General features: G+C 36.9%; 1 protein-coding gene across 3 annotated transcripts in view; it reads left to right on the plus strand.

Moving 5' to 3' along the window:
• The first annotated feature begins 2,659 nt into the window (after positions 1-2,659).
• Positions 2,660-25,675, plus strand: part of EFEMP1 (EGF containing fibulin extracellular matrix protein 1) — a 78,223-nt gene continuing 55,207 nt past the window's right edge. Inside the window, exons 1-4 of one of the 3 annotated variants that reach the window (XM_056124684.1) lie at positions 2,660-2,948; positions 4,259-4,346; positions 10,219-10,267; positions 10,419-10,829. In XM_056124684.1, coding sequence (XP_055980659.1) covers positions 4,266-4,346; positions 10,219-10,267; positions 10,419-10,829 — 541 coding nt within the window. In that variant the 5' untranslated portion in view covers positions 2,660-2,948; positions 4,259-4,265. Of the gene's footprint in view, positions 2,949-3,102; positions 3,118-3,277; positions 3,295-4,258; positions 4,347-10,218; positions 10,268-10,418; positions 10,830-25,675 lie in introns of those variants that run through there. The other 2 variants (XM_056124675.1, XM_056124691.1) reach the window with 2 other exon arrangements.

The raw sequence follows: 25,675 nt of genomic DNA on the forward strand, positions 1-25,675 counted from the left end.
GTTGGGTTTGTTGTTGTTGTGGGGTCACACTTGGCAGTGCTCAGGGCTTAATCCTAGCACTGCACTCAAGAATCACTCCTGGTACGCTCAGGGTGTGCCAGGAATTTGAAGTGCCAGTGACTGGATTCAGGGTACCATAAGCAGTGCTGGGGACTGAACCCAGGAGAGCCATGTGAAAGACAAGCATCGTATCCACAGTACTATCTCTTCACCCCCCAAAACAAATTTAAAGACAGATAATGAAAAAGAAAAAACATCATTATGTAACTTAATAAACTTAGAGAAGTTTAACTACAGAGAAGAAAGTTTGAAATATCATAAAATAGTATAAAAGAATAAGAAGTTATCTACCAAAGAAAACCTAAGATACATAGAAGAAAATGTAAGTGATGCACTATATGATATAAATTGAGTCTAACTGGAGAGTCAACTCCATTGGCAAGGGAAATAAAAGCCAGAACTTAAAAAAATCAATATATCAAATTAAAAGAACTTTACACAACAACAAAAATTAATACAAAAATGAAAAGACAACCTATTACAAGAGAATATTTGCATGTCATGTCTGACAATGTAGGTGATATCCAAAATATATAAGGAATACATGCAACTTAACAACAACAAAAAAGCAAGCAACTTAATCAAAAGATGACCAAATGACCTTACAGGCATTTCTTCAAAGAACACAAACAGATGGATCACAGGGACATGAAAACATGCTTAATGTCACTTATTAGGGAAATGCAAAACAAAACTATAAGGAGTTATTACCTCACCACTGTGAAGATGGCCTATATCAAAAAAGATTGCAAACAACAAAAATTGGAAACAGTATGAAGGAGAAAGGAACTATTGTATACTGTTGATGGGAATGTAAATTGGCAAAGCATCTATGAAAAACAGCATGGAGATTTCTTAAGAAACTAAAAGTTATTTGATTTAGCCTGGTGATCTGTTTTGGATATATTTTGAGCATAGAACCAAGAGGGATTTATCTAGAATTGAATAGAAGGTGTAAGAAACAGAGAAATCAAGGATAATGCCATAACCTTGGATCTTACCAAAGGAAAAAATAAGATCGCTATTAGTTGAGACAGGAAAGCTAGAGAGTATAGTAGATTGTGAGAGAAGATGAAAATCAGTGACATATTTATCTTAACAAATTTAGTCCATAAGGTGTTCAAATAAATATAACAAATCAGCAGTTGAAAAAGAGTTCACAAAGGAAAAAAATGTCTGGACAGATCTTTTTATTATATATCATGTACAAAATATAACATATGTATGCATTATTTTATATTTTTAGTATATATTATATACAGGCGTTTACCTTGCACGCAGCCAACATGGCCAACCCGAGTTTGATTCCTCCACCCCTCTCGAAGATCCTGGCAAGCTACCGAAAGTATTTCGCCTGCATGGCAAAGCCTGGCAAGCTACCCGTGATGTATTCGATATGCCAAACACAGTAACAATCACAATGGAGATGTTACTGGGCCCGCTCGAGCAAATCGATGAACAATGGGAAGACAGTGACAGTGATATATGTCAGTGACAGTGATATATAATATATGATTATTTATAACATAATTCAATTATATACAGATTCCCTTTTGGTTTAAAAGGTCATTAATAAATGAGAAAGCAAATTAATTCAAATTTTGGTAGTAAAAATTTAACAATATTGGAAAAATCCCATATAGTCAAGCAAAGTTCAGTCATGGATCTCGGATTTTGTTAATATTGTGTGGCTTGCTACCAAATTGTCTTGGTTTGGGTAACCCACTCTGTATCCCAGAGATAAAGAGAGAGGTTTTGATCTGACAGCTTCTCTTTTCTTCCTGCGGGAAAGTGAAGGGAGCCTTTCTCCTGTTTCCCTCCTTGAGTCAAAGTTTTGAATATCTTCAGCTGGCACATTGTCTCAATCATGAAATTATATTTGGCATTTGCTTCTTAAAAGACATGACTGCCTTGGGAGCAAACTTTTAATCTAACATTAAAGTTGTAGCCTTCAAAGATAACTGCCATATGGGTGGTATGATTTAAAGAAAATTCTCTCTCCAAATTCTTGAAATTCCATCCTTATATAAAAGGTGAGAGTGAAATGCCAAGTTTAAATGACCAATATTGGAACTCCAGCAAGTGGACTAGTGGAAAGAAAAATCAGTAGATGAGAAAAAGGGTCCTATAAAAAGGAAGGGGTTGAGAGTCTGAAACAAATAAGACCTCCCTATTTTAGTTAAGGTTTAGTTTAGTGAGGTCTACTTAATTAACCTATTCCCAACACCAGGCACATAGTAGGTCAGAATAAATCTCTGCTGAATGGATGCTCTTTTTACTACCTTTCCAGAAGATAGCTGACTCCTCTCAACCACTTCCCCTCCAAAAGTAAGTGTGTGCGGGGAGGGGCGGTGAAATCACCAGGTCTGAGTACCGGTTTCATTTACTATGCTAAAGATTATTGAGGGGTTTCATTTACTTGTTTTGAATTTTAAAAGAGATTTTCCAGGATGCTCAGAGCTCTCTGGAAGAGATATTTCCTCCCCCCGCAGATTAAGGCAATCTCCAGTCAGTACAGACACTGGGGCATCAGGTCCCAAGACTAACCCAAGCCCCGGACGCAAGAAGTCAGACGTGTTCTCTCCACCTGGGATTCAGGCTGATCTGGAAACCCGGGGCTAGAGGCTGGCAAAGAGGACTGAGGGGAGGGGGCGCGGACGCAGCGGCCGGGCTTGTTCTCCCGCCAGCTTGCTGCACTGGGCTCTGTTTGCGCCTCCCTCAACTCGCTCTTCCGCCCCCCTTCGCCCTCCCCCTTTCCCTCCCTTCCTCCTCCTCCTCTCTCAGCAGCCGCGAGTACTGCCAGACCTCGCCAGTTCAGACCCACCAGCCTGCCCTCCCCTGCGCTCTCCCCTAGCTGCCCCGGCCTGGAGTGCAGCGCAGCCGCGCAGGTAGGAGCCCCCCTCTCTCCCCCTCGCCTCCCCCGAGGCCAAGTCAGCACCCGCTTGCCCGGTGCCCACTGGGCCGCGCGCCGGGTAATAGGTGGGGTGACCTGAGCGGTGCTATGCACTCAGGAACTGCGGGGACTATGCAAGACCTCAGGCAGAAACGGAGGTGGAGGTGTGCGGTCTAGGAATGCGATCTGTCAGCATGTGCGAGTCCTGGAATGACATCTGTTGCGAGTGGCGTGTGTGTGCGCGCCAACGATCAGCCTAAGGGGCTTTGCCCCTGAAAGAGGCTTGATTGTTTCAGGGGGTCAGTGTGCAGGATTTAAGTCGCACCTGGATTCCAGGGCTGGTGAGAAACTGGAGCCTTGAGCTGCTCCCGAGGACTACTATTTGAGGGTAGGGGCTTGGGGGGAGGGGGCTCTCTATTCCTTGGGGGACGGATGCCGGACTACCTCTTAAACTAGAACCCTGGGCTGCTGCACCATTCCCGGTTTCTGACCCTAAGAAGCCAGGATCCTGAAGGTCGGGGCGCAGAAGGCAGAGGGAAATGCAGGCGCCTTGGGCTACTCCTTCGGGCAACCTAGAACTTTAAAACAAAGCTGCGCTCGGGAAAGATGTGCAGATGCTGTTTTGAGATTTTTTAAACTGGGGATTAAATGTGAGGAAGGAGCTCTGAGGCTCAGGTCTTCTGCTAGAAAGGGCGGTGGGAGTGGGGGTGGGCGGATTGCTCCCGGAGCTATGTTTTAGTGTTTGAAGTTTGTTTGAAGTTTGAGTCCAAGGCAATTTATGTTGATTCCCAGGCTCCCAGGTCTTTCTGCTGAAGCTCTTCAGTTAGTGAAGACTTTCACTAACTGGAGGTGAATTTTTAGGGAAAATCTTAATGTTCAAGAGAATATGAGGTTCATTGCCCCACCTCCGTCTCCACAAAAAGAAAACATGTACCATTTCCTTTGAAATGAACTATCCTGTTCTTTCCTTTCCATCCCTTTTGGAGCCTGTTGTATAGGTGCAGTGTAAGATCCAAGCTGCTGTGTTCTTTGTATCTATTAAGTGCAGCCTGTTAGAGTAAAGGAAAGGAAAGTGCAATTCCTCAGCCAGTCTTTGGGCAAAGGGAAAGCTGAGGAAGAGAACGATCTAAGGGGGCTGGGCTGGGGCTAAGAAGGTAGATCGGAACCTGGGTAACTCAGGAGCTTCAGCCCCCAGTCCCCTCCCTTCCGTGCTGCTTACCTACTGCTCAAGTTTTGTTATGGGGGCCCACACCACCACACCTCCTCAAATGCTAAAAAGGGTTGTCCTGTTTTTTTTTCTTTGAGATTCACGATGTTGAAAACTCTTTTCTTAACAATGCTGACTCTGGCACTGGTCATGTCACAGGACACCGAAGAAACCATCACATATACGGTAAGGGGCGATGGAATTTGAGATAAGTGCGGTTCAGGGGATTCTGTGACACAAAGGAGACTTTGTCCAGCCCTGCCAGTCTACGTGGGCTGTATTCTGTGGATAGTGAGACATTAAAAAAAAAAACACATTAGTATGGTTCACGTTGAAGATCAGTTGTAAATTGCCTTGGTTCTTCCAAAAGTTCACTAAGATTGAGATTTGAGACTTTTTAAATTGGGGATTAAATAAGAGGAAGGAGCTTGGAGGTGCAGGTATTCTGCTGGAAGGGGGGGGACATTGCTCCCGGAGTTATGTTTTAGTGTTTGATTGAGATGAGAACCAAAACGTGATGATTTCTGAAGACCCAAAAGGGGAACTCTTAAAGCAAAAGCCGAAGTAAGCTACATACTTTCAACACATTCACTAATTTAATGGCTGTAAAGAATTGAAAGGCCTAGATTACTAAAACACATGTAGATTAAAACCAAAAATATAGAGTGAGACCCAAGTCAAATAAGAATGTAAAGCATCAGAAACACACATCTTATTTGTGCATGGAACTTATATATTAGTGACCTTTATGGAATTTGTAAAGACTATGTTCATTTATAGAATAACTGGTAACAGGATATGCTATATACTAAAGTGGTTTTAAAATATGGTATCTAAAATTTTAGATTAGCATATCTGGTATTTCAGAATAAATTCAATTAGTTAATTGTACAGCATAAACATTTTTTTATGAAATTTTTAAAATATCATCAGCACCCCTCACACAGATACACACTGCTAGTAATGGATGTGGTTAAGAACTAAATGCTGCACTTAACTAACTATTGGTGATTTTGTACCTCTGTTTTTTTATTTTAAGACTTCCATCCATTTGGCAGGCAAACGATATTTGTATGGGACCAGAAATTAAAAGAAATTAAGAAATTAAAATTGCTTAAAATTTAAAATTAAGTAAACTCACTTGAAAGAATATAGCACTGTAGCACTGTACACTGTCCTCCCGTTGTTCATCAATTTGCTCGAGAGGCTGTTTTTTTAATAAGTTCTGGATATATGCTAATGTCAATTACTGGTAATAAATGTCTCAATTTTGGAGAACCATATTATTCCTAGAATATTAATATTTACCTGGCAAATATTCCTTGTGTGCATATTAATTATAAATTAAATAGTGTTTAACATAAGAAGTTTCTTCCTCTATTGAAGAGAAATATACAAGAAAAATGAAGAATATGATGTTTATCTCTGAATGAAAATGTTTTGTCATTAAGTTACACATAGTGACAAACTTTTTTGGGGGAAGAGGTAATTTGGGCCACGCCCTGGCTCTACATTCAGGAATTACTCCTGCTAATGCTCAGGGGACCTCTATGGAATACCAGGGATCAAACCTAGATTGGCAGCATGCAAGATAAGCATCCTACCCACTACCATAGCTCCAGCCCCACTAACAACCTTTATAATGAATGAAAATTATATTAGCTATCCCTGTCCATATCATCTAATAGTTTTACAAATATTTACCTTATGTTCTTCTCCTATTACTAATCATCTACATCTTACATCTTAAGAGAAAAGGTTAAACACCACATTAAACACCACAATATTAATTAAGAACCCTAACCAGGATTCACTATTTTTATAACAGATTTCTCAGGAAAAAAATCTGGACTAAGATTAAGTCTTTTTTAAGATTAATTGAATACGCTTTATAACTTGTATTAAAGAACAATAAGTCACCATTTTTTTAAGTATTTCACTGTGGAGATTCTCTTTGTATCTTCACACCAAGGTATGAGGTAAGTAGCATCATCTTTAGCTGCTGGTAGCGTATTTAATTTATATAAGGCTCCACAGCCAGCAAGTAGTAAAGTTAAGTTCAGTCTAGGCTTGCTTAATTGTAGAACTATGTTAAATGTGCTGGAACAAAATACCTACAACAAACTGCAACTCTTTAATAGCCCATTGAATTACTCAAGTGAATGTTTATTTTGTCTAACTTAAAAGTTACTTTTTTAGAAGATATGAATAGCAGGCAGGCATATTAGTAGTTTGATATTGGGTTGTGTTGTAACATATACTTCAAGGATATTTGAAATAGAACTCCTAAAACACGTGAAATCCTGTACATAATCTTACCTCAATAAAACATAAAATAAAATCATATATCAGTTCTTTTTAGCTATTTTCTTGTCAAGTATTTGCTATATGAATAAGCAATTCTAACTACTATTAAAATATGATTTAATCTTTTATGACTAATCATTAGTGATTAGAAGGCAATATGATACTCTGTTTTTTTTATTAGTAGCTATTGAAAAATCTGTCAGCTTATAGACTTTGAAGGATATGCTATCATACACTCTGTTAAGAAACTTGCTTCTTTCCTATTCTATTGCATATTCAAGAAATACAAACATTAAAGTTCTCGTAAAGGGATCATAAGGGATGCTGTGGTTGGCCACACAGAAGGCAAGCACTGTGCCTGCTGGACTATCTCTCTGGTCCTGCCTTTTACACGCCCTTTTAACTCAGCTTGTCCAGTTTCTCCTTCAAAGCTCTGGTTCCCTTACTGATTTTCTGTAAGGTTGATTTGTATAATTAAATGATGAAAGTACAATACTAACTCTATTCTTAGTATTTTGTTGCTATGAATGTCTCACCTCAGGTGTAGTGGTACTTTAATAAAAACTTTGTTGATTCTTAAAAAAAATAATAAAATAAAATATGATTTAAGATTATTTGTTTACTAATAAAACAGATCTTAAATTTGGGTAATTTTCTCTGGAAAATACTTGAAAATACTGTTGAGAGACAAAGAGATTAATAATGTTGATACTGACTATTAAAGGAGATAGATATCTATTCTGGTTCTTAACGGAAGAGATGACTTTGGACTAATCTATAAAGACAGACCATGCTGCTGAGTCAGAAATACTGGCATAATCAAAAGCAAAAGAAGTGAAAATAAATGTCAAGTCCAGGAGGTAACAAGGTCAAATGGACTAAAACTGGAAAGTGGGAAGAATTTAGACACGTTAATAGCATGAGAGATGTTAACAATGAGAGATGTTCAAGAGATCAGATGAAAAATATTAGATGTCCTTATATTACCAAGAGAACAAGAAAATTTGCCATGGAATCTGTGTGCAAGGGTAAAGAAATGAATAGCTGAAGAGCCTTGCTTACTCAAAAGGCCAAATACTTTTATCACTGCAGCTAGATATAAAAATGGCCACCAAATCAGAAGATGTTGGAGGAAATTTTTGGGAAAAGTTGATAATAACATTGTAATCTTGAGCCTGAGAAAGGTGTTAATACCTTGGGCAGTGCTAAGGGGAGTAGAAGAATTAGTTTGGAGATTAAAGTGAGTTTTGTTTGTACTTTATTAAGTTTCAGATATCAGTAAATACCTAAACTGATCTCTTGGTCTTCATTCAGGTCTTTACTTGCCAAACATCTGTTGTGTGCTGAAGCAACTCTTTATTAAGTGAATTTAAGTTTATTTGTTGGTTTATTCTACGTTTGTTCAACCCTCCCTGAATCATCTTCCTCAAATCTGTGTCTGACCAAATATTTTCTTGAGCTTAAAAATTCTTCAGGGTTTCCTTATCACTTATAACTATATTTCTCAAGAAAGAGTCCATAGGACCTGAATCATAATCACTTGAGATGCTCATTAGGAATTCTCATACCCTGCCCCCTGCCTTTACCCAGAACTTTGAACAGATCATCTGGGTGATTTCAGAAGTCCACATTATAATACTCATGCTAGTTGACTCTCAAAAGGCCCTTCCGTTAATCGTCGATTTGCTCGAGCGGGCCCAGTAACGTCTCCATTGGAGACTTTGTTGTTACTGTGTTTGGCATATCAAATACTCTCCGTAGCTTACCGGGCTCTCCGAGAGGGGCAGAGGAATCGAACTCGGGTCGGCCATGTTGGCCGCTTGTAAGGCGAACACCCTACAGCTGTGCTATCGCTCCAGCCCTGGGCTGCACTCTCAAACATTATAAAATTTGTTATTCATTGACCTGCAGGGCAAAATTCAGTTCCTACATGTCAAAAAACAAAACTTTCTACATTTGGTCCTGCCTGCCTCTCAGATCTCAGTGTGAAGCACTAAAACCACTCACAGCTCCTTCCCTCTTTAACAATTTGCATATTCATACATATGGTCTCCCTGTTAGAATCCCTGTCTCCCTAAAAGCCCCACCCAAACTAATTTGTGGTCTCCCCTATAAAATCCTCTTTTCCAGCCTATTTTATAACCTCACAGTGTCAGGCAGAATTTGTCATCATTTTCATTATGTTATGGCACCTAAAATCCAGTTCCAACTTGACATCTTCCAGCCTTTTCTATGGACCTGTTAGTTACATGAGAACAGGAACAAGGTCTTCATGATCTTTGCATTCCCTGAGACTTAGATACTGAAATGCTGCCTAGTATAAGTTACTTCAGGGTCATAGATATAGTACAAGGATAATGCACTTGACTTGCATGTAGCTGACCCAGACCATGTTTAGGAGTGATACCTGAATATGAAGTCAGGTGTAAGCTCTGAGCACTAATGGATGTGGCCCCAAAACAGAAACAACAATACAAGAAAGAAGTTACTTGATAGATGGTTTGTTCAGTGAGTAAAGAAGAGATACATGTAGAAATTGAAGTGTGAAAAAAGACCAGTGTCTAAGGGAAACATAAAACTCAGCAGGTTAAGAATGATAAGGAAGTTAAGTTGCAAGAATGTTCCATGAGTGGGGGGGAGGGAGGGAATTATGGGAGGGGAGGAGAAAAGAGAGAGAGAAAGAAAGACTGTGTGTGTGTGTGTGTGTGTGTGTGTGTGTGTGTGTGTGTGTCAAAAATTAAAAAGACCTTAGTTGGGGGAGTGGGTTAGCCTGGTGCCTGTCCAGGAAGAGCTCCCAGCAGTCACTTGCTTTCACAATCCAAGAGCACCACCATGCCCCTGTCCTCAACCCACCGTCTCAAGACAGACCTCACTGAAATATAATTTTCTGAAAATTCGAGTGTGCAGGTTTTGTGACTGAAATCTCCAAATCTCAGGGTCAGGATGAACTATCTTCCCCCACCTTCCAGTACTTCCAGAAGCCTCGGCAGTCACACCATCACCCCAAAGCTGCCACCCTTTAAAAAGCAACTCTACTCTTAGTGTCTGGATGAAAATACTGAATGCCCTGAATAAACATGATGAACTCTTAGTACCTGTATTTCAAATCATAATGCACAAAAATAGAGGGAATAGTGGGAGGCTGCGGGGTGTGGAGTGGAGTACTGGGGGATGGAGAGAGGGAATGGGGGACATTGGTGGTGGAAATATACACTGATGGAGGGATGGGTGTAGGATCATTGTTTGACTGAAACCAAATCATGAACAGCAATGTTATGGTCTATCTCACAGATATTCAATAAAAAAATTAAAAATAAATAAAAAATAAAGAATCCAAGCAAGGGGGATAAAAAAATTAGTTGATTTTGTTGTTGTTATTATTAAATGGAAAAGAAGGAGTAACTAAAGCAGGAGGAGGAAGAGGGTGAGACAAATCAAAGATTGATTGAAGTGGTTAATAACAAGATAGAAAATAATTTCAAGAAGTGTGATGGGTAAGTACACTAAATACAATAGAGAAAATGAGACAGCTGGTAAGTTAAAGAAGTTGAAAATAGCTCTCTTGCAAACACCAAAAGTGTTTAGTGCATAGATTTGGAAAGCAAGAGGCTGTTCAACTATCCATCTCACTATCTATCTATGATTTGAGAGAAAAATTTTTGCCACAAAAACAAAACTGTTAGAGTCATTTCTTAGGGAATAGCATACTAATTAACACTTTTTGACCACATATTTCATGTTCTCTTCACAGCAATGCACGGATGGCTACGAGTGGGATCCTGTAAGACAGCAGTGCAAAGGTAAGCCAATTTGAAAATAGCTTTCTCTCTCCATGTCTTGTGTCATTCTTCCTTTCCCACTTGAATTATAACAAAAAGACAAATCATATATTTTGACATGGTAAGTTCTCCTCCTCAGAAAATTACTGACTTCTTTTATTACTGACCATAGATATTGACGAATGTGACATTGTCCCAGATGCTTGCAAAGGTGGCATGAAATGTGTCAACCACTATGGAGGATACCTCTGCCTTCCTAAAACAGCCCAGATTATTGTCAATAATGAACAGCCTCAACAGGAAGTACCTGCAGCAGAAACCGTGGGTGCAGCAGCAAACGCAGCTGCAACTTCAGGCACAGCCTCCGGAGGTGTCTCAGCCACTGGCATGGCAACCAGTGGAGTGATGCCTGGGGGTGGTTTTGTTGCCAGTGCTGCTGCAGTTGCAGGCCCTGAAGTACAAACTGGCCGAAATAATTTTGTCTTTCGGAGAAACCCAGCTGAATCTCAGCGCATTCCCTCCAATCCTGATGGGATCCAGTGTGCCTCAGGCTTTGAGCAGAGTGAGCATAATGCCTGCCAAGGTAAGCATAACTTGTTATGTTAACGTTACCTAAGTATACTTCATGGTGAGGATGAAAACAGTGCACATTTTATTATTATTGTGAACCCCTCCCATCAGCACTTGGGGGACACCTAGAAAACACCACACATAAATCATTGCAATAATCCTAAAATTACTCTCATTTAATTGCTGAAACATAATTATCATCATTATTTTACAGATAAGGAAACTAGCTCAAAGAGTTCGTCAGTGGTTTTCATTCTTAGTTGCACATATTTAAAACCACTTGGGAGCTTTCTTAACTTTCTGATATCCAAACCACACCCAACCCAACTAAATAGCAGCTGCTGGAGGTGAGTTCTGGGCATCAGGACTTTTCAGGGCTCCCCAAGTGGCTCCAATCAGCTGCCAAGTTTCAGAACCAAAATTCACATGAAGAAAAACAGCTTTCAGGCCTAGGCAGGCAGGACCAGAATGAGAGTAATCAGAAGTAGTAGTCAATTTATTCATTTGGAATTTGAGATTGTGCTATCAAGCTATCCATAAATGTCCCACTTGGTTTCTCAAGGTTTCTTTCACTGAAACTGGCACTAACTTTTTTTTTCTCTCAGGCATTGAGAGTCTCTTATTACCTCTAAGGGATTCTCTCCTGCTCACATATATCTCTCTTTTAAACTTTTCATTGGAGCACTTATCATTTCTATCATTTACACCATGGCACAGTTTGCCTGGGGTTTTTCTGTTTATTTTCACAAAGAGTACACATCACTGTGTATTCTAGAAACAGCTGTAAACTCATACTAGCAAAGTGATAAGAATCTTGGGCTTTGAAGATGTGCAATATTAGCAAAGTGCACTGTGCTAAGGGATTAGCAAAGTGCACTGTGCCCTCTTTTCTACTTTATAAACTCATTTTACAAGATCTGATTTAGAGATTATAAAATTATAATGGGCCATAGGAGCTCCAGATCCCATTTTCAGTGTCAGGAGCTAACAGAGAAGACCCCAAACTATAGACAAGTGACTGTTACACAGTGAATAGTCTGTGGAAAGGACATAGGAATTCTTACCTCCTACCTACTTATGAGTGAGGAAAAGAGTGTCTCTTCCCTTAGAATTGAATGATTCAAACAGGACCACCTAAGCTGTGCACTAGATAAAATAAACATCTTCTGACTCAGAGGGATGCTGTGTCCCTTATTCACCACTATTCAATTCTATCTTTGCATAAATTTTAAGTGGCTTTTAAATGAAGTAAGGAAAACTATCATGTTCTGACTTTCATTATTTTACACTTTGTGTTCAAATTTTAAGTACCCCACATCAAGAGCTAACTCATACTGTGATGGAGTCACTTTTCAGAGGGCGCATTGTATTAGCATCTGTTTTGTGTTACTGTCATGAGTCAGAATTCCAATATCAATGATGAATGCTTCAGCATCTGCTTGATATTCAGATATTTAAGATTATGTCAAGGATACAACCTCATGAGGTTTTTTGTATATAGTATGTATCTGAGTCAACATTGATATAAAAAATCCTCCTTGTATAAAAAAAAGTATAAAAAAGATACTAACTTTTAATTGTGCTATTTAAATATATAATTAGACTAAAAGGTTAAGTAGTGATTTTCTGGAGCAAAAAGTTTTGCTGAAATTTTTTAAGTACTAACTTTTATATAATGAATGTTTTCATATTTCAGATATAATACTTTGAAGTAATTAGGAAAAAAATAGATAAGTTAATGGCTCATTTTCCATAAAACAATGTGGTTAAATCTGAGAACCGTGCTTAGAACCAAATGAAGGTTTTGAAGAAGACTAAGTTCATATAATATGCATTGGTTACAATAGAAACTATAAAATAAAATTTGAGTAATAAAAATTAAATTCCGGGCCAGAGCAATAGTATAGCAGATAGGGTCTTGTACACAGAGTACCAGGGCTTGAATTTCTGGCACTCCATTAGGTCCCAAACCAGGAATGAACCTTGACTACAGAGTTAGGAGTAAGCTCTGAGCATTGCTGAACATGGATCAAAACTAAAATTATAACAATAATAAATCCTATTTAATTTTCTTCAAAATTGTCTCTCTTAAAATGATACTTTACATGTATTAGAATGTTTATTGTTCTTTTGGAATTTTTGTAGTTATAAGCTAAAATTACTAAGTGTCTTGCTTATGATAGATGCTAAGTAAATATTTATTGACTATTGGTAAAAGGGTATCTCTAGTCCAAACTGTTTTGCATAATTCATCCAATTTCTAAAGCATGGGGTTGGGGTCTACATCATTCAAAGCTGGATTAAAAGTTTTTTGGATGACTTAAAGCTTAAATTGGATTTCTTCCAACCATACAATTTTGCAAAGTGCCTATAAATGTGGATATACTTAATTGTTGATAAAAGGGAGTTATATCATATGATAACAACAGGATAATCTGTCTAGGGAATCTGACTAGCCTAAGTCGAGTCACACTTGTGCCCGTTTATTATTGAGCTAATCAAACATGCAATCCAGTTTCTTCTAATTGCCTGCAGATGTATGACTTTCTTATTCCAGGCCAGCAGCACAAAATAATGTTTTATAACCAATGTGAAAGTGTGGGGACTTCCACTTAAAACAATAATGTGCTCTAAGGACCTATATTACTGACATCATTGTAGTTTGAGGAGCCTTCTGTTTTAATAGGATCTCCACTCCCTTTTAAATATTTCATACTTAAATCCAGTAATCCAAACATATGTACCGTGGTCTCTGGATTGGAATAAATGAATTCCTACAGATGAGTCATATTTGTGTTAAAATTATTTCTTTTTTCCACATTTATTTTTCAATAGGTACAGTTTATTATTATAGAAACTAAAGCTGGAGACATTTTTATGTAATGGCTGAAACCTGTACTATATTTCAATGTTCAAATCAGTTTTACCCTTTAATGTACTATTACCAATCACAGATAGTGCTGAATAATTTAAATATCATTAGGTATTTTAAGTATATTTTACTTTATAGATGTCTAACTAGCTTTAATATTCAGTGTAAATATAATCTATTGTTCCCTTCATCTACCTGTTCAAAGTTTTTCAATGTTGAGCAAAAACAGAGCATTTAAATAATGTCCAAACATCAATTCAGTCTGTTTTTTTAAGGTAATTTTTGTCAACCAAAAGTTATGCTGGGGGAGCCATTTGCACTAAAAATTTCACTTTGAAGATGTGAAATTATATAAAGATAATTTCAATATTATGTAGTCAGAATAATATATAAATAAAAAATCAGAATTTTCTTTCATGAGATATCATCTATCTCAAAGATATCAGCTCCAAAAGGAAGTTGAATAGGAAACTTATTATAACTTATTGATTACTTACTTTGTTTTTCTCTATCTTTATTGTATAACCTCTAAATAATCCTCCTTTGACCCTGGGCAAGTATCATGGTTGGCCATTCTAGCACAATCCCAAAATTAAATATCTTGCGCATCATAGTCTAAAGGGAAATAGTCCCAGAATTAGAAACATTCTTGAGATTAAGGCATTATTGTTTGTTCAATGAGACCATATTTTTTCAATTTTTTTGACATTCCAAAACTAAATTTCATTGATTTTTTTAAAGTACCTGTATAGAGCTGTTCTTTTTTAGGATTCCCTTTGCTTGTTTTTAGCAAACTAGCAAAATCATGTTCTAGATTTGTGTGTATAGGATACATAAGCATTAACTCCTACATACTTAGGTATATGTAATAACATAGCTCATCTCTTTACATTTCTGTTAAAGAAAAAGTTACTAACAGTAAAATTAATTTTCAGCTGAGTTTTCAAAAAAGGATTTTTATTTTATTAACATATTGCTTGTGACCCAGGAACAACTAAAAAGAAAACATTATTTTTAGAAAACTTAAATGAAAAAAACTGTATCAGCACTATAAAACTCTACTCCTGGTGACAGCTATCATCTGTACATTTCTTTGAAACATAAAGATAACTAAAACACTATTTTTAAAAAGTAAAGGTGTTATCTATATATTATACTTTTCAAAATAAAGAGAAGCTTGAACTGACATGTACAGTTTCTTAGATGTTAGAGACATCTTTGCTTCAATTCCATTCATTTGAAACTTGAGTGATGTCAAATCCCAATGAGGATTTATAAATTATAGTGTAATCAAGTAGCTTAGCATACCTAGCATTGTCATTATCAAGTTACTTTCAAACACTACCCTTTTGTTGATCTTCACCAATGTCATTTGGTCTCTAGCTCATTGTTTTTGGTGAAGAAATTCCTAATTTTTTGTTACATATAATTACGAAGTGAAGTAAAGAGCTTTGATCTCAGAAAATAGGTATTTTGCAAAAGGAAGGCTATACTTGTAAATTATGATACTAACATTAAATAAATACTTCAAACAAAGATAAAATGAGTATTTAGCCTACTTAGAGTTTTTCATTGTTTCTAATTATTATATCAAAGATGCCTTTGTACGTCTCAAATTCTTAAAGTTATGTAAGTGAATCATTGAAGTTAAAAGTAAAACAATTGCTTTTTTAATATACTGATGCTAGTAGAAGTGATTAACTTTCTCCTGAAAAACAATCTAACAATACTTCATAATTTACTCACCAAATATTGTCGTCATTGAATTTCTAGTTAACTAAAGTGATTTTTGATAAAGATTTGTGAATTGTATTTACATGTATCTTATTCATGCATAGTCAGATGACCTTAGAATTCCTTCATATAAATGGAATGGAAGCTATTTGGATAAAGTAATGGAAAAACGCCAATGTGACGAGTATCCTGCAACAACAACAACAAAAAGACTAAATACATAATTCAATGATTCCAAAAGTGTGGACCCCAGACCAGAGGCATTAGCTTCTTCCAGTAACCAATTGGAAAATGAAATCCTGTATTCAATCATAGCCACTGAAACAGAAACTCGGGAAAAGGGTCCAGCAATATATGTTTTAATAATCTCATGATTTTGACTACTGCTTAACTTTGAGAACCACTGAGAACTAATTTAATATTTCCTTTGTGAAACTATTCAGCTACAAAAATAAGTTCAGGGTCATAGGATAAGGGAAGCAGTGAGGAGAAAACATCACAAATATCCATTCTGCTTCCAGTATAAAATAACATTTCTACTTCATTCTTTTACCTTTTTTATTGTCATCATTTGTACTCTGACATCCAACATGAATGGTCAAGAGTTCTGGATAGAACTATAGCACTGAACCAAATACATAATAAATGCAATCTACAGGACAATGAGGCATCTTAACAAGAAAACAAGAGGCCTGTATCTCTCCTAAAGCTCTATAGAATGAAAAACTACTGTGACTTATTTGAAATTATTAATAGGTAAAATACTAATATCTTATGACCATCAGTGCTAAGAGATATTCTTCCTTTATGTAAGACATTTTCCTTATACAAGTGGCACATACTTGTGAGATGAGACAATGCTGTTGGAAGTTCAGTTCATGCAGTCATGAAAAAGAAAGCTGACTCTAACTTTGACCTAAAAGCATATTTCAGTTATCAAAGTGATAGGAGATCCTTTTGATACCAGCGATACAGCTTACCTCTCTATTTGGACTGTGTGTGAATATCATTAGATCTTAGAAGAGTATTCACATTTTTTCACACAAGGATCAAATGTTTACTTCCCATGAAAGACAGCATTATTGTTAAAACTAGTTAACACTGGAAAAAAATTACCTTTCCACATGGAAGCAAAAGAAACAGATTAGAGTAGAATGCAAGCCTGGGTTACTTCAGGAATTTGCAGTGGGATTGCTCATTATGTTTGAGTGTAAAGTCTCAAATTACATTATTTGAAAACAAATTGCCATATTTGTAAGTTTTGTCTTTGCACTTGTTGGATAACTGGCACAATTTTATTCTTTGAAACCAAAGAGTAAACAAAATTTGTCCTAAGTAAGTTTGATTTTGCACAAATTTACAAATAAGTAATTCACACCACATCTGAAATTCATTAGCATGCATTTTCCAGGAGGTAACTGCAAATTGCACACTCAGAAATAAAACTGATCAAAAAACTGCATTCAAATATTGGCAGAAGAAAATGGTTGTCTTTAAAGAACTTAACCACAATCACAGACTTGTGTCTTGACTCTAAACGATTTGTAAACATTTAATAAAGATGAAGTGAAGAAGTTACATGAAAGGAATACTGAGTGCCAAGATACTGGCAGCAGCATAAATAGTTCATTGCTATCAGTTTCATAGGATCACAAATTAAAAGGAGGGAAAGATGGTGAATGAATGTTATGTAAATGTGTACTAAGTAGGCTAAATGCCTTGATATTTGGACTAAATTAAATTCTAAAACTTAAACTATTTTTCAGATAATTGTACATTTATACTATTCAAGAACCAGACAACATTGTGCATGAAATTGATCAAAAAAAACATAAAACCATTCAGTTTGTGCCTAATAAATTCAATCAAGGTTGATTGTTATTTTCTGTTGTGAAAACTGATGACTGATAAAATCAAGGTAGAAGTAAATAGTAAATAGTAATATTCTTTATAAGAATTGGCATCATTCATCTATAAATTATCAAATAACCATAAAAAAGTAACAGTTCAGTAATGCAAAACATAGGGTATTAAAATATATTAATATTGATGACTTTTTTGAGATATGCATGAGACTGGAAAATATGTGGGTTTTTTGATTTAAGAAGATGCCAAGGAAGGCATTTAATGAAGCTCTATGAAATAAGTATTAAAAAGGCCAGCAATAATCCTTTTAAAAAATCTATTTTTTTTCAAATGCTAAATTTATGAAATCCAGGATGGTCACTTAGTTGATTGTAGGTGACAAAGAAGCTCAGTTCTGATTTACTCCTAAAGTAGGAAGATCTAAACTTCTAGAGAAGGAAATCCATGGATGCTTGAGGTTCAGGATAAAAGAATCCAGTTTACTGATGGCCTTTAGAGAGTTGTCTAATACATGAACGTGTGAGAGTTAGGAAATGGAACTAGAAGCACCATAAAAATTATGTGTATAGATTTATGTGTTCTTAACTTAAGTGAGAATCATGACAGGAATTGGAATTACCTTTGTGCATATAGTTAAGCCTCAAAAAGCTCCAGGGATGGTGGGGAAATAAAACTTAAATTTAAAACATCTGTGTGTGCTTCAAGACATCTAATCCTACTCCCTTGAGTAGATATTTGGGACATAATTTAGAATGGGAAATTCATAGAGTTCATGTAGTGACCACCTTATCTATTACAAACCAGATTATGGAATAGTTTTTGTGATTGGTGATTACTTATAATTTACTTTCAAAATATTTTGCAACAGAACTATCCTCATACATGCATTCTCAAAATGGGTATGCCATTAAAATGTTTTTGACAGTATCTCCACTTAAAAACTTAAGTATCCCAGTATTTTTTAATATACCAAAATTCTAGAGTGATATTAGTTTGTTTTTCAGAGTTTACTGCTGAAACTTTCAAATTGCTTGTTGGAAGACATTTCTTAGAGAATTGGTTCTATTTTAATTATTCTCCTAAAATACGTGAGCATTTTAGGTAACTGGCATCATTCAACTGTGTAAAATCCACCAATAAAGTTTTTTCTAATTAGCATTTTACATAACTTGAGGTCTAAAGAAATATGTTGTGTAAGATTACTTTTTTCTTTATATTTCCTAAACACTTCTTGAAATCAGAAAATATCTAAAAAAGGAAAAAATAAAAGTACATTCCAAAAGAAATTGTCAGAAGACAAATTTGAATTCTAAACCCTGCCCATGAAGGCTGAAATTCCTACCTTATTGCTCAAATTTAGAGGTTTTTTCCCTAGATATTTATACTCATATACACACATATTCACATTCATGCCCTTGTACACATATGTACACAAACTGTACACACACCATATTAATAAGTAGAAAAGTAGTATGTAGCAAAATTAAGCCGACCAAAACTGAGGATTCATAAGAATGACTCAGAACACAGTTACCCTGCATTGTTCCCATAATATCAACATTGAGGGGCTAGAGCGATAGCATAGCAGATAGGGTGGTTTCCTTGCACGCAGCCTACTCAGGATTGATTCCCAGCATCCCATATGGTCCCCCAAGCACCACCAGTAGTAATTCTTGAGTGCAGAGCCAGGAGTAACCCCTGTGTATCGCTGGGTATGACCCAAAAAGAAAAAAAAATTAAAAATAAACATTGAAATTGTCTGCTAAATCCATGGTTAATTTATGACAAGAGCACTTTGAAAACTTAGTATACTATTTAATCAATGAATATTTTATTTTTCAGACATTGTATAAAAAGGGTCAAAAACCAGAAGTAAAAGTATTAGAGTACATAGAATCAGAGCAGTAGTACAGCATCTAGGAAGCTTGCCTTGCACGTGACTGACCTGGGTTCAATTCATATGTTACCCTAAGCCCCACCTAGAGTGACCCCCTAAGCACAGAGCCAAGAGTAAGCCCAAAGTACTGCCAGGTGTGACCCCTAAGACAACAACAACAAAGCACTAGAGTACAACCTCTGAGACAGTTGTCTTTCACTTCTACAGCATCATGGGCATTTCTTTGCCAGTATTTCATAGAGGTTTGCTTGATTTTCATACCGCCCACCTATGTATTTAATCATCCACTGCATTTTATAACAAGCATAAATTATTACATAAGTCATCAAATACTGTATTTAAATTATCTGGTACTTATACTGAATCACCAAACTTTCATAGTTTAGGAGTAACTCAGAAAAAACTCTACTTACCAAGCAAGGCAGAAAATTCCAGTCACTTATGATTAAATTTTCCAATAAAAACTGTAGATCCTTTATAGAAAAATATTTCTCATTTGGTGTCATAAAGAACTCTAATACAGGGAGGTAGTCCGAAAGCAAGGAAAATTCTCCCATACGATATTGTGAAGATGCAGGACTTTATTCTGAATTTCTATTATATGACCTCCTTTTATTTGTGAATAAGAAAAAGCTAATGATTAAAAAAAAACTAAGTGAAAGACATTTTTGGATACAATTTACATAGCTACTAATTGTTCTGAAAAACCAGGAAAAGATAATTGGTATATAGTTCACTCAAAAATAGAAATACATTTGGGGCCAGAGTGATGGTACAGCAGGTAGGGTGTTTGCCTTGCACACGGCCAATCTGGGTTCGATCCTCAGCATCCCATATGGTCTCTCCAGCACTGCCAGAAGTAATTCCTGAGTGCAGAACCAGGAGTAACACCTAAGCATCACTGGGTATGACCCCACAAAGCAAAAAAAAATAGAAATACCAAAAACACTATTTTCTTTTTTTTTAAATTTTTATTAAAGAGCCATGATTTACAGAATTACTGGTAATTGCATTTTAGACATACAATAATTCAACACCAATCCCTTTACAAGTGTGAATTTCTTTCCTCCAGTGCTCCCAGATTCCCTCCCACCCCAACCGCCACTCCGTCCAGACTGTCAAATTAACAGGCACGTTACAAAGTTTCAGTGGTTGTTGCTTAGATCTCATGTTTTCAGTTCTGGTGAATGTGTGCAAAAACACTCTTTTCTATTAGAGTAGTCTTATAATTGCCCACTATTTCTATTTATTGTTCGAAATAGAACTAACTAACCTTAATCATATAAATTAAGGTTCAACAATAAGTAACAAAAAAGACCCTTTCTTATTGATTTATTTTTAACAGAAAAAATGAATTGTTTTATATGTCAGAGCAGTAATTTCCAAAAGGAAGGTATTATGAATAGGTTAATAATTGCCAATAGACCGTAGCACTGTAACACTGTTTTCCCATTGTTCATCGATTTGCTTGAGCGGGCCCAGTAACGTCTCCATCGTGAGACTTGTTGTTACTGTGTTTGGCATATTGAATACGTCACGGATAGCTTGCCAGGCTTTGCTGTGGGGGCAAGATACTCTTGGTAGCTTGCCAGGCTCTCCGAGACAGTCTTAAGAATTAAACATGGGTCTGCCATGTGGGCCGCATGCAAGGCAAACACCCTACCTGCTGTGCTTTCACTCCGGCCTGCCAATAGACTATAAAAATATTCTTCTATTAGAAAAACAACCTGGACTATTTTGTTATAATAAAAACCTAGCTGGTAGAGAGTATTTTACACTTTCGTGTGTGGGTGAAAAAGGGGCTGTAACTTTGTATATCACAGTGGGCTGGAGTAATAGCACAGCGGTAGCGCACTTGCCTTGCGCGCAGCCAGCCCAGCCGAGCCGAGTTCGATTCCTCCGCCCCTCTCGGAGAGCCTGGCAAGCTACCGAGAGTATTCAATATGCCAAACACAGTAACAAGAAGTCTCACAATGGAGACGTTACTGGGCCTGCTCAAGCAAATCGATGAACAATGGGAGGACAGTGACAGTGGTAGGGTGTTTGGGCCAACCTGGCCAACCCGAGTTCTATTCCTCTGCCCCTTTCAGAGAGCCCAGTAAGCTACAGAGAGTATCTCGCCCTCACGGCAAAGCCTGACAAACTCCCCGTGATGTATTTGATATGGCAAACACCGTAACAAGTCTCACAATTTTACTGGGCCCGCTTGAGCAAATCAGTGAACAACAGGAGAACAGTGCTACAGTGCTATCAATTTAATAGACTTCTCATTATAATCACATCACTAGCTTTATATGTGTATATGCATGTGTGGTATTAATGAATATTTTTCTAAAAAGACCTGTCACTGTCACTGTCACTGTCCTCCAGTTGTTCATCGATTTGCTTGAGGGGGCCCAGTGACATCTCCATTTTGAGACTTCTTGTTACTGTGTTTGGCATATTTAATACGTCATGGGTAGCTTCCAGGCTTTGCCGTGCGGGCGAGATACTCTCGGTAGCTTGCTGGGCTCTCTGAGAGGTGCTGAGGAATCGAACCCGGCTCGGCCGGGTTGGCTAATACCCTACTGTTGTGCTGTAGCTCCAGACCCTGAAAAGACCTATGAAAAAGAAAAAGAAAAAAGTAGCACCTGAGGGTCAGAGAGATACACAGGGATTGAGATACTTGCCTTATATGAGACCAATCCCAGTTCCTTTCCCAGCATTGCATATGATTCCCTGAGCACCTTAAGGAGTGACCCCTGAGCACAGAGCCTTGAGAATCATCAGGTGAGTCCCCAGAACAAAACAAAAGTGGTATCTGAGTGAGTTAGTTTTGATGTTTTCACAAAGTTGCTAGGGGAGTCTTTAAATTAAGGGCTCACTTTTCTACTATAACTTTGAGAATCTCCAAATGATATGTGTGATAAACTAGTGTTTCTTAAATTTCAATATACAAAATTACCTAAAGATCCTCTTAAAATGAAGAAACTGATTCAGTAGGTCTATAGTGAAACTGAATATTGCATACTTTTAACAAGATCCCAGGTTTTGTTAACATACACAGGGCCTATCTTCCAGAAACTGACAATATGTGCGCCCACCTTACCATCTTACCATCAAGTATATGATATATTGAGAAATTCTTCATTCCCTATTTTCTACATTTAGAAAATGTGCCACAAATTGAATAAAACCAGATATGCATGTCATTTATTCTTTTTTGAGTTTTTTTAATTGAAGAACAACCCTGGAATTTAAGTGATGTACTTAAAGTAGTATAAACAGATATTGATTTATAATGATGCACCACTAAAACTGTTTTAGAATGCAGTGTTTCTTCATAAACTTTATTTTTAAAAGAGATTTTTCTCCTCCAGTTACAAATTTTATTGTAACAGTACATGTGATATACAAGTATTTCTTTTGCTTACTAATTAATAGAATTTTCTCCTGCGGTGAAATGTTTATATGCTTGAATGCTCAGGAGGATGCCAGAAAGTAAGTCTTTGGCCACAAAGAATAGCGGAAACCCCATGAAACTAAGCAGGAGACCAAATCTCCCATTTGGTGTTCTAAGTGATTCTGACTATATAAATCAGTTAACCTGTCTGGACCTCAGTTTTCTCAGCTCTTAAAATTCAGAGTTGTCCTTTAAAGATATTTAAAATAAGTTTAAAAGAAAATAAAAGAAAAACAATATGGTAGAAAGAATGGATTTTGTCTAAGCTAACAAATCTTATAATCATTTACCTACATGGAACTTGATTGATACATGTCTGGCACTTGAACTGTTTCCATTAATAGTTCTTTGCTGTTGAGAGGGGTGTTTTTATCAGGAAAACTTATCAAGCAAATTAAAATCTGTCCTGGAATGAATGGAGCTGCATATTGTGATTATAAATCATTAATGAATCCAACGGACAGCTCAAAAAGAAAAAAAAAACAGACAATTCTATTGACCGGAAGCTTTATTTAAAAAATGGTTGACTCTTAATTCTGTTTGCTGTTAGTCTGAACTGAATCACTGAAGCTTTAATAACTATTGCAGTGCAGTCTTTTCTTTTAACACTGACCTGGGTAATTGTTGTGGTTTGTGTACAGATCAGGACTTCATTTCAATCCTTGCTCACAAAAGGAATTCTTTTTAATTTGATGCATGTCAATTTGCATATATTAATATAAACTCCTTGAAAGATAAGGGTCCTAACACTAACTGTCATAGACTCTCTTATTTTCATAATTTGAATGACTATTTCCTGCCTTATTGGTAGGCAAAAATAAGTAAACACCAATCTGTTTAAAGTCTTCAAATTAATTCATTTTATATTGTGGGATTTTTTTCTAATCTCAGATTCAAACCTGGCTTACAATCAGAGCAGTCTGTGGTGCCTAAATAGACATTATTATCCATTACCAAAAAAGCATCAGGAAGTCTATATTCTGGTTTCTTTGTAACAAGTTACCCAGTGTAACAAAACACATCAGTGTAAAACAATAAACATTTATTAACCCACACTTTCTCTGAGCCAGAAACCAAGGTATGGCTTAGCTGTATTCCTGGTCCTAAGGTCCTCCCCAGGATTGCAACAGCCTCTAAGTCTGTCTTACTCAGTAGTGGTAGTTTGCAGTATGCATTCCCTGACCCTACTCCCAAGTTCTTCCTTCTTCAATGTCTTACCACATACACTTCTCAAAAAAGAGTGTCACAGTCTTGGGGTTCAAACGATAGTACAGTGGGGAGGGTGTTTGCCTTGCATGTGGCTGGCCCGGGTTTGGTTCTCAGCATCCCATAATGTCCCCCGAGCACCGCCAGAAGTAATTTCTGAGTGCATGAGCCAGGAATAACCCCTGTGCATCGCCAGATGTGACCCAAAAAGAAAAACAAAAAAATAAAGTATCACAGTCTTGCAGCTTGTCTCTGAGTAATGAAAGTGAGGGGCAAGAGAGACTTCCAACAACAAAGAGTGCTGATAATACTAAAGTCACAGTCTTTTGTAACTTAATCATGGAAGTAACAATTCATTATTTTGCTTTATACTGCTAGTAAGGAATAAGTAATTTGAACCAGCCTGTGTTGAAGGGCATGAATATCAGAACTCTGGGATATTGGGAGCTGTGTCTAAATCAGTCTGTAATTAAAAGTGTCCTTGAGCTAATTCAAACAAAACTTTTAAATCTAGAAATTTACATTTTTTAAAAGCAAAATATAAGATTTTTTTTGTTTTATTTTAAATATAACTATGCCCCAGCAGTGCAGGAGATTAGAGTGCTTATCTGGATATGCAGTCTGAAGGGTATGGTTGAATAGGCAGAGTATATCTGAAGGGAAAAGCTAGTTGCCTCAAATATGTATTTTGGGGGACCAGAACAATAGTACAGTGGGTAGGGCGTTTGCCTTGCATGCAGCTGACAACCTCTCCCACCCCTCCATCCCTCCATCTCCCCACATCCCATATGGTCCCCCAAGCACCGCCAGGTTTAATTCCTGAGTGCAGATCCAGGAGTAATCCCTGAGCATAGCTGGGTGTGACCCAAAAAGAAAAAAAGATGTGTTTGGGGAGCGGGAGGGAGTGTGAGATTGGTTTGATTTTCTTGTTTGGAATTTTTTGTTTATTTGGGGGACACCCAGAGAGTACTTGGGCAGGTGAGAGAAGGGTCACTTCTAGCAGTGCTTAGCGGGACCATGCAGGGCAAGGCAGGTGGGCTGATTGAACTTGGGAATCCTGCATACAAAGATACACCAGAGCCATCTCCCTTGTCCCTGTAATTCTCTCTTTTTTGAATTACTATATTCTTTCCTTCTTTATGAACTTGAGACTTTTTAAATGTCATCAATCTTCTCCAAAACCGCTTCTAAATAATTATGACTATATGTTTTGATTTTAGAACTCTTAAGTTCAAACCTTTACTTCACTCTATAAACAATATTCTTGAAATTAAAATGATGAGCAAACACAAAAACTCTATTTTTACAGATAAACAAGTACCCACATGCCTGTTATATAAAGGAAATTTATTAAACATTGTTTTTGTTTCCTGTTAACTTTTGTACTAGAAAACTATGTTATTTATGTATTTGTTAAGAAATCATGGAAATGGCTCTTCCATAGACATTTCAGTTCTGTTTGATCACATTTTCCTTCCTACAACTTATTCAAAAGTTTTCTAGAATTTTTATGTTTAAATATATTTACTTCTTTTTCTTTGTCTCGGATGCCTACTAATATAAAATTATAAATGGATTATGTAAGAGTTAAAAATGTGATAAAATCCAAATGAACTTTTCTGGGATTCTAGGGAGTTGGTTTCTTGATAAAAGGCCACCTAGTGGGTTATTTGTTTAACAATACAGCAGTAATGTAATGAATACAGCTAGTGGATTTCTTTTTCAGCAATACTTTAGTAAGTCACCCTAAAGAAAAAGAGAAAAGATTTATGAGCAAAACCCGGCGGGGGCGGGGGGGGGGGGGGTGGAAGAATGTGGAAACCAAGAACATAAATAATGTAC

Source organism: Sorex fumeus, unplaced genomic scaffold (assembly GCF_029834395.1).
Source record: "Sorex fumeus unplaced genomic scaffold, SorFum_2.1 ptg000006l, whole genome shotgun sequence".
Lineage (NCBI taxonomy): Eukaryota > Metazoa > Chordata > Mammalia > Eulipotyphla > Soricidae > Sorex > Sorex fumeus.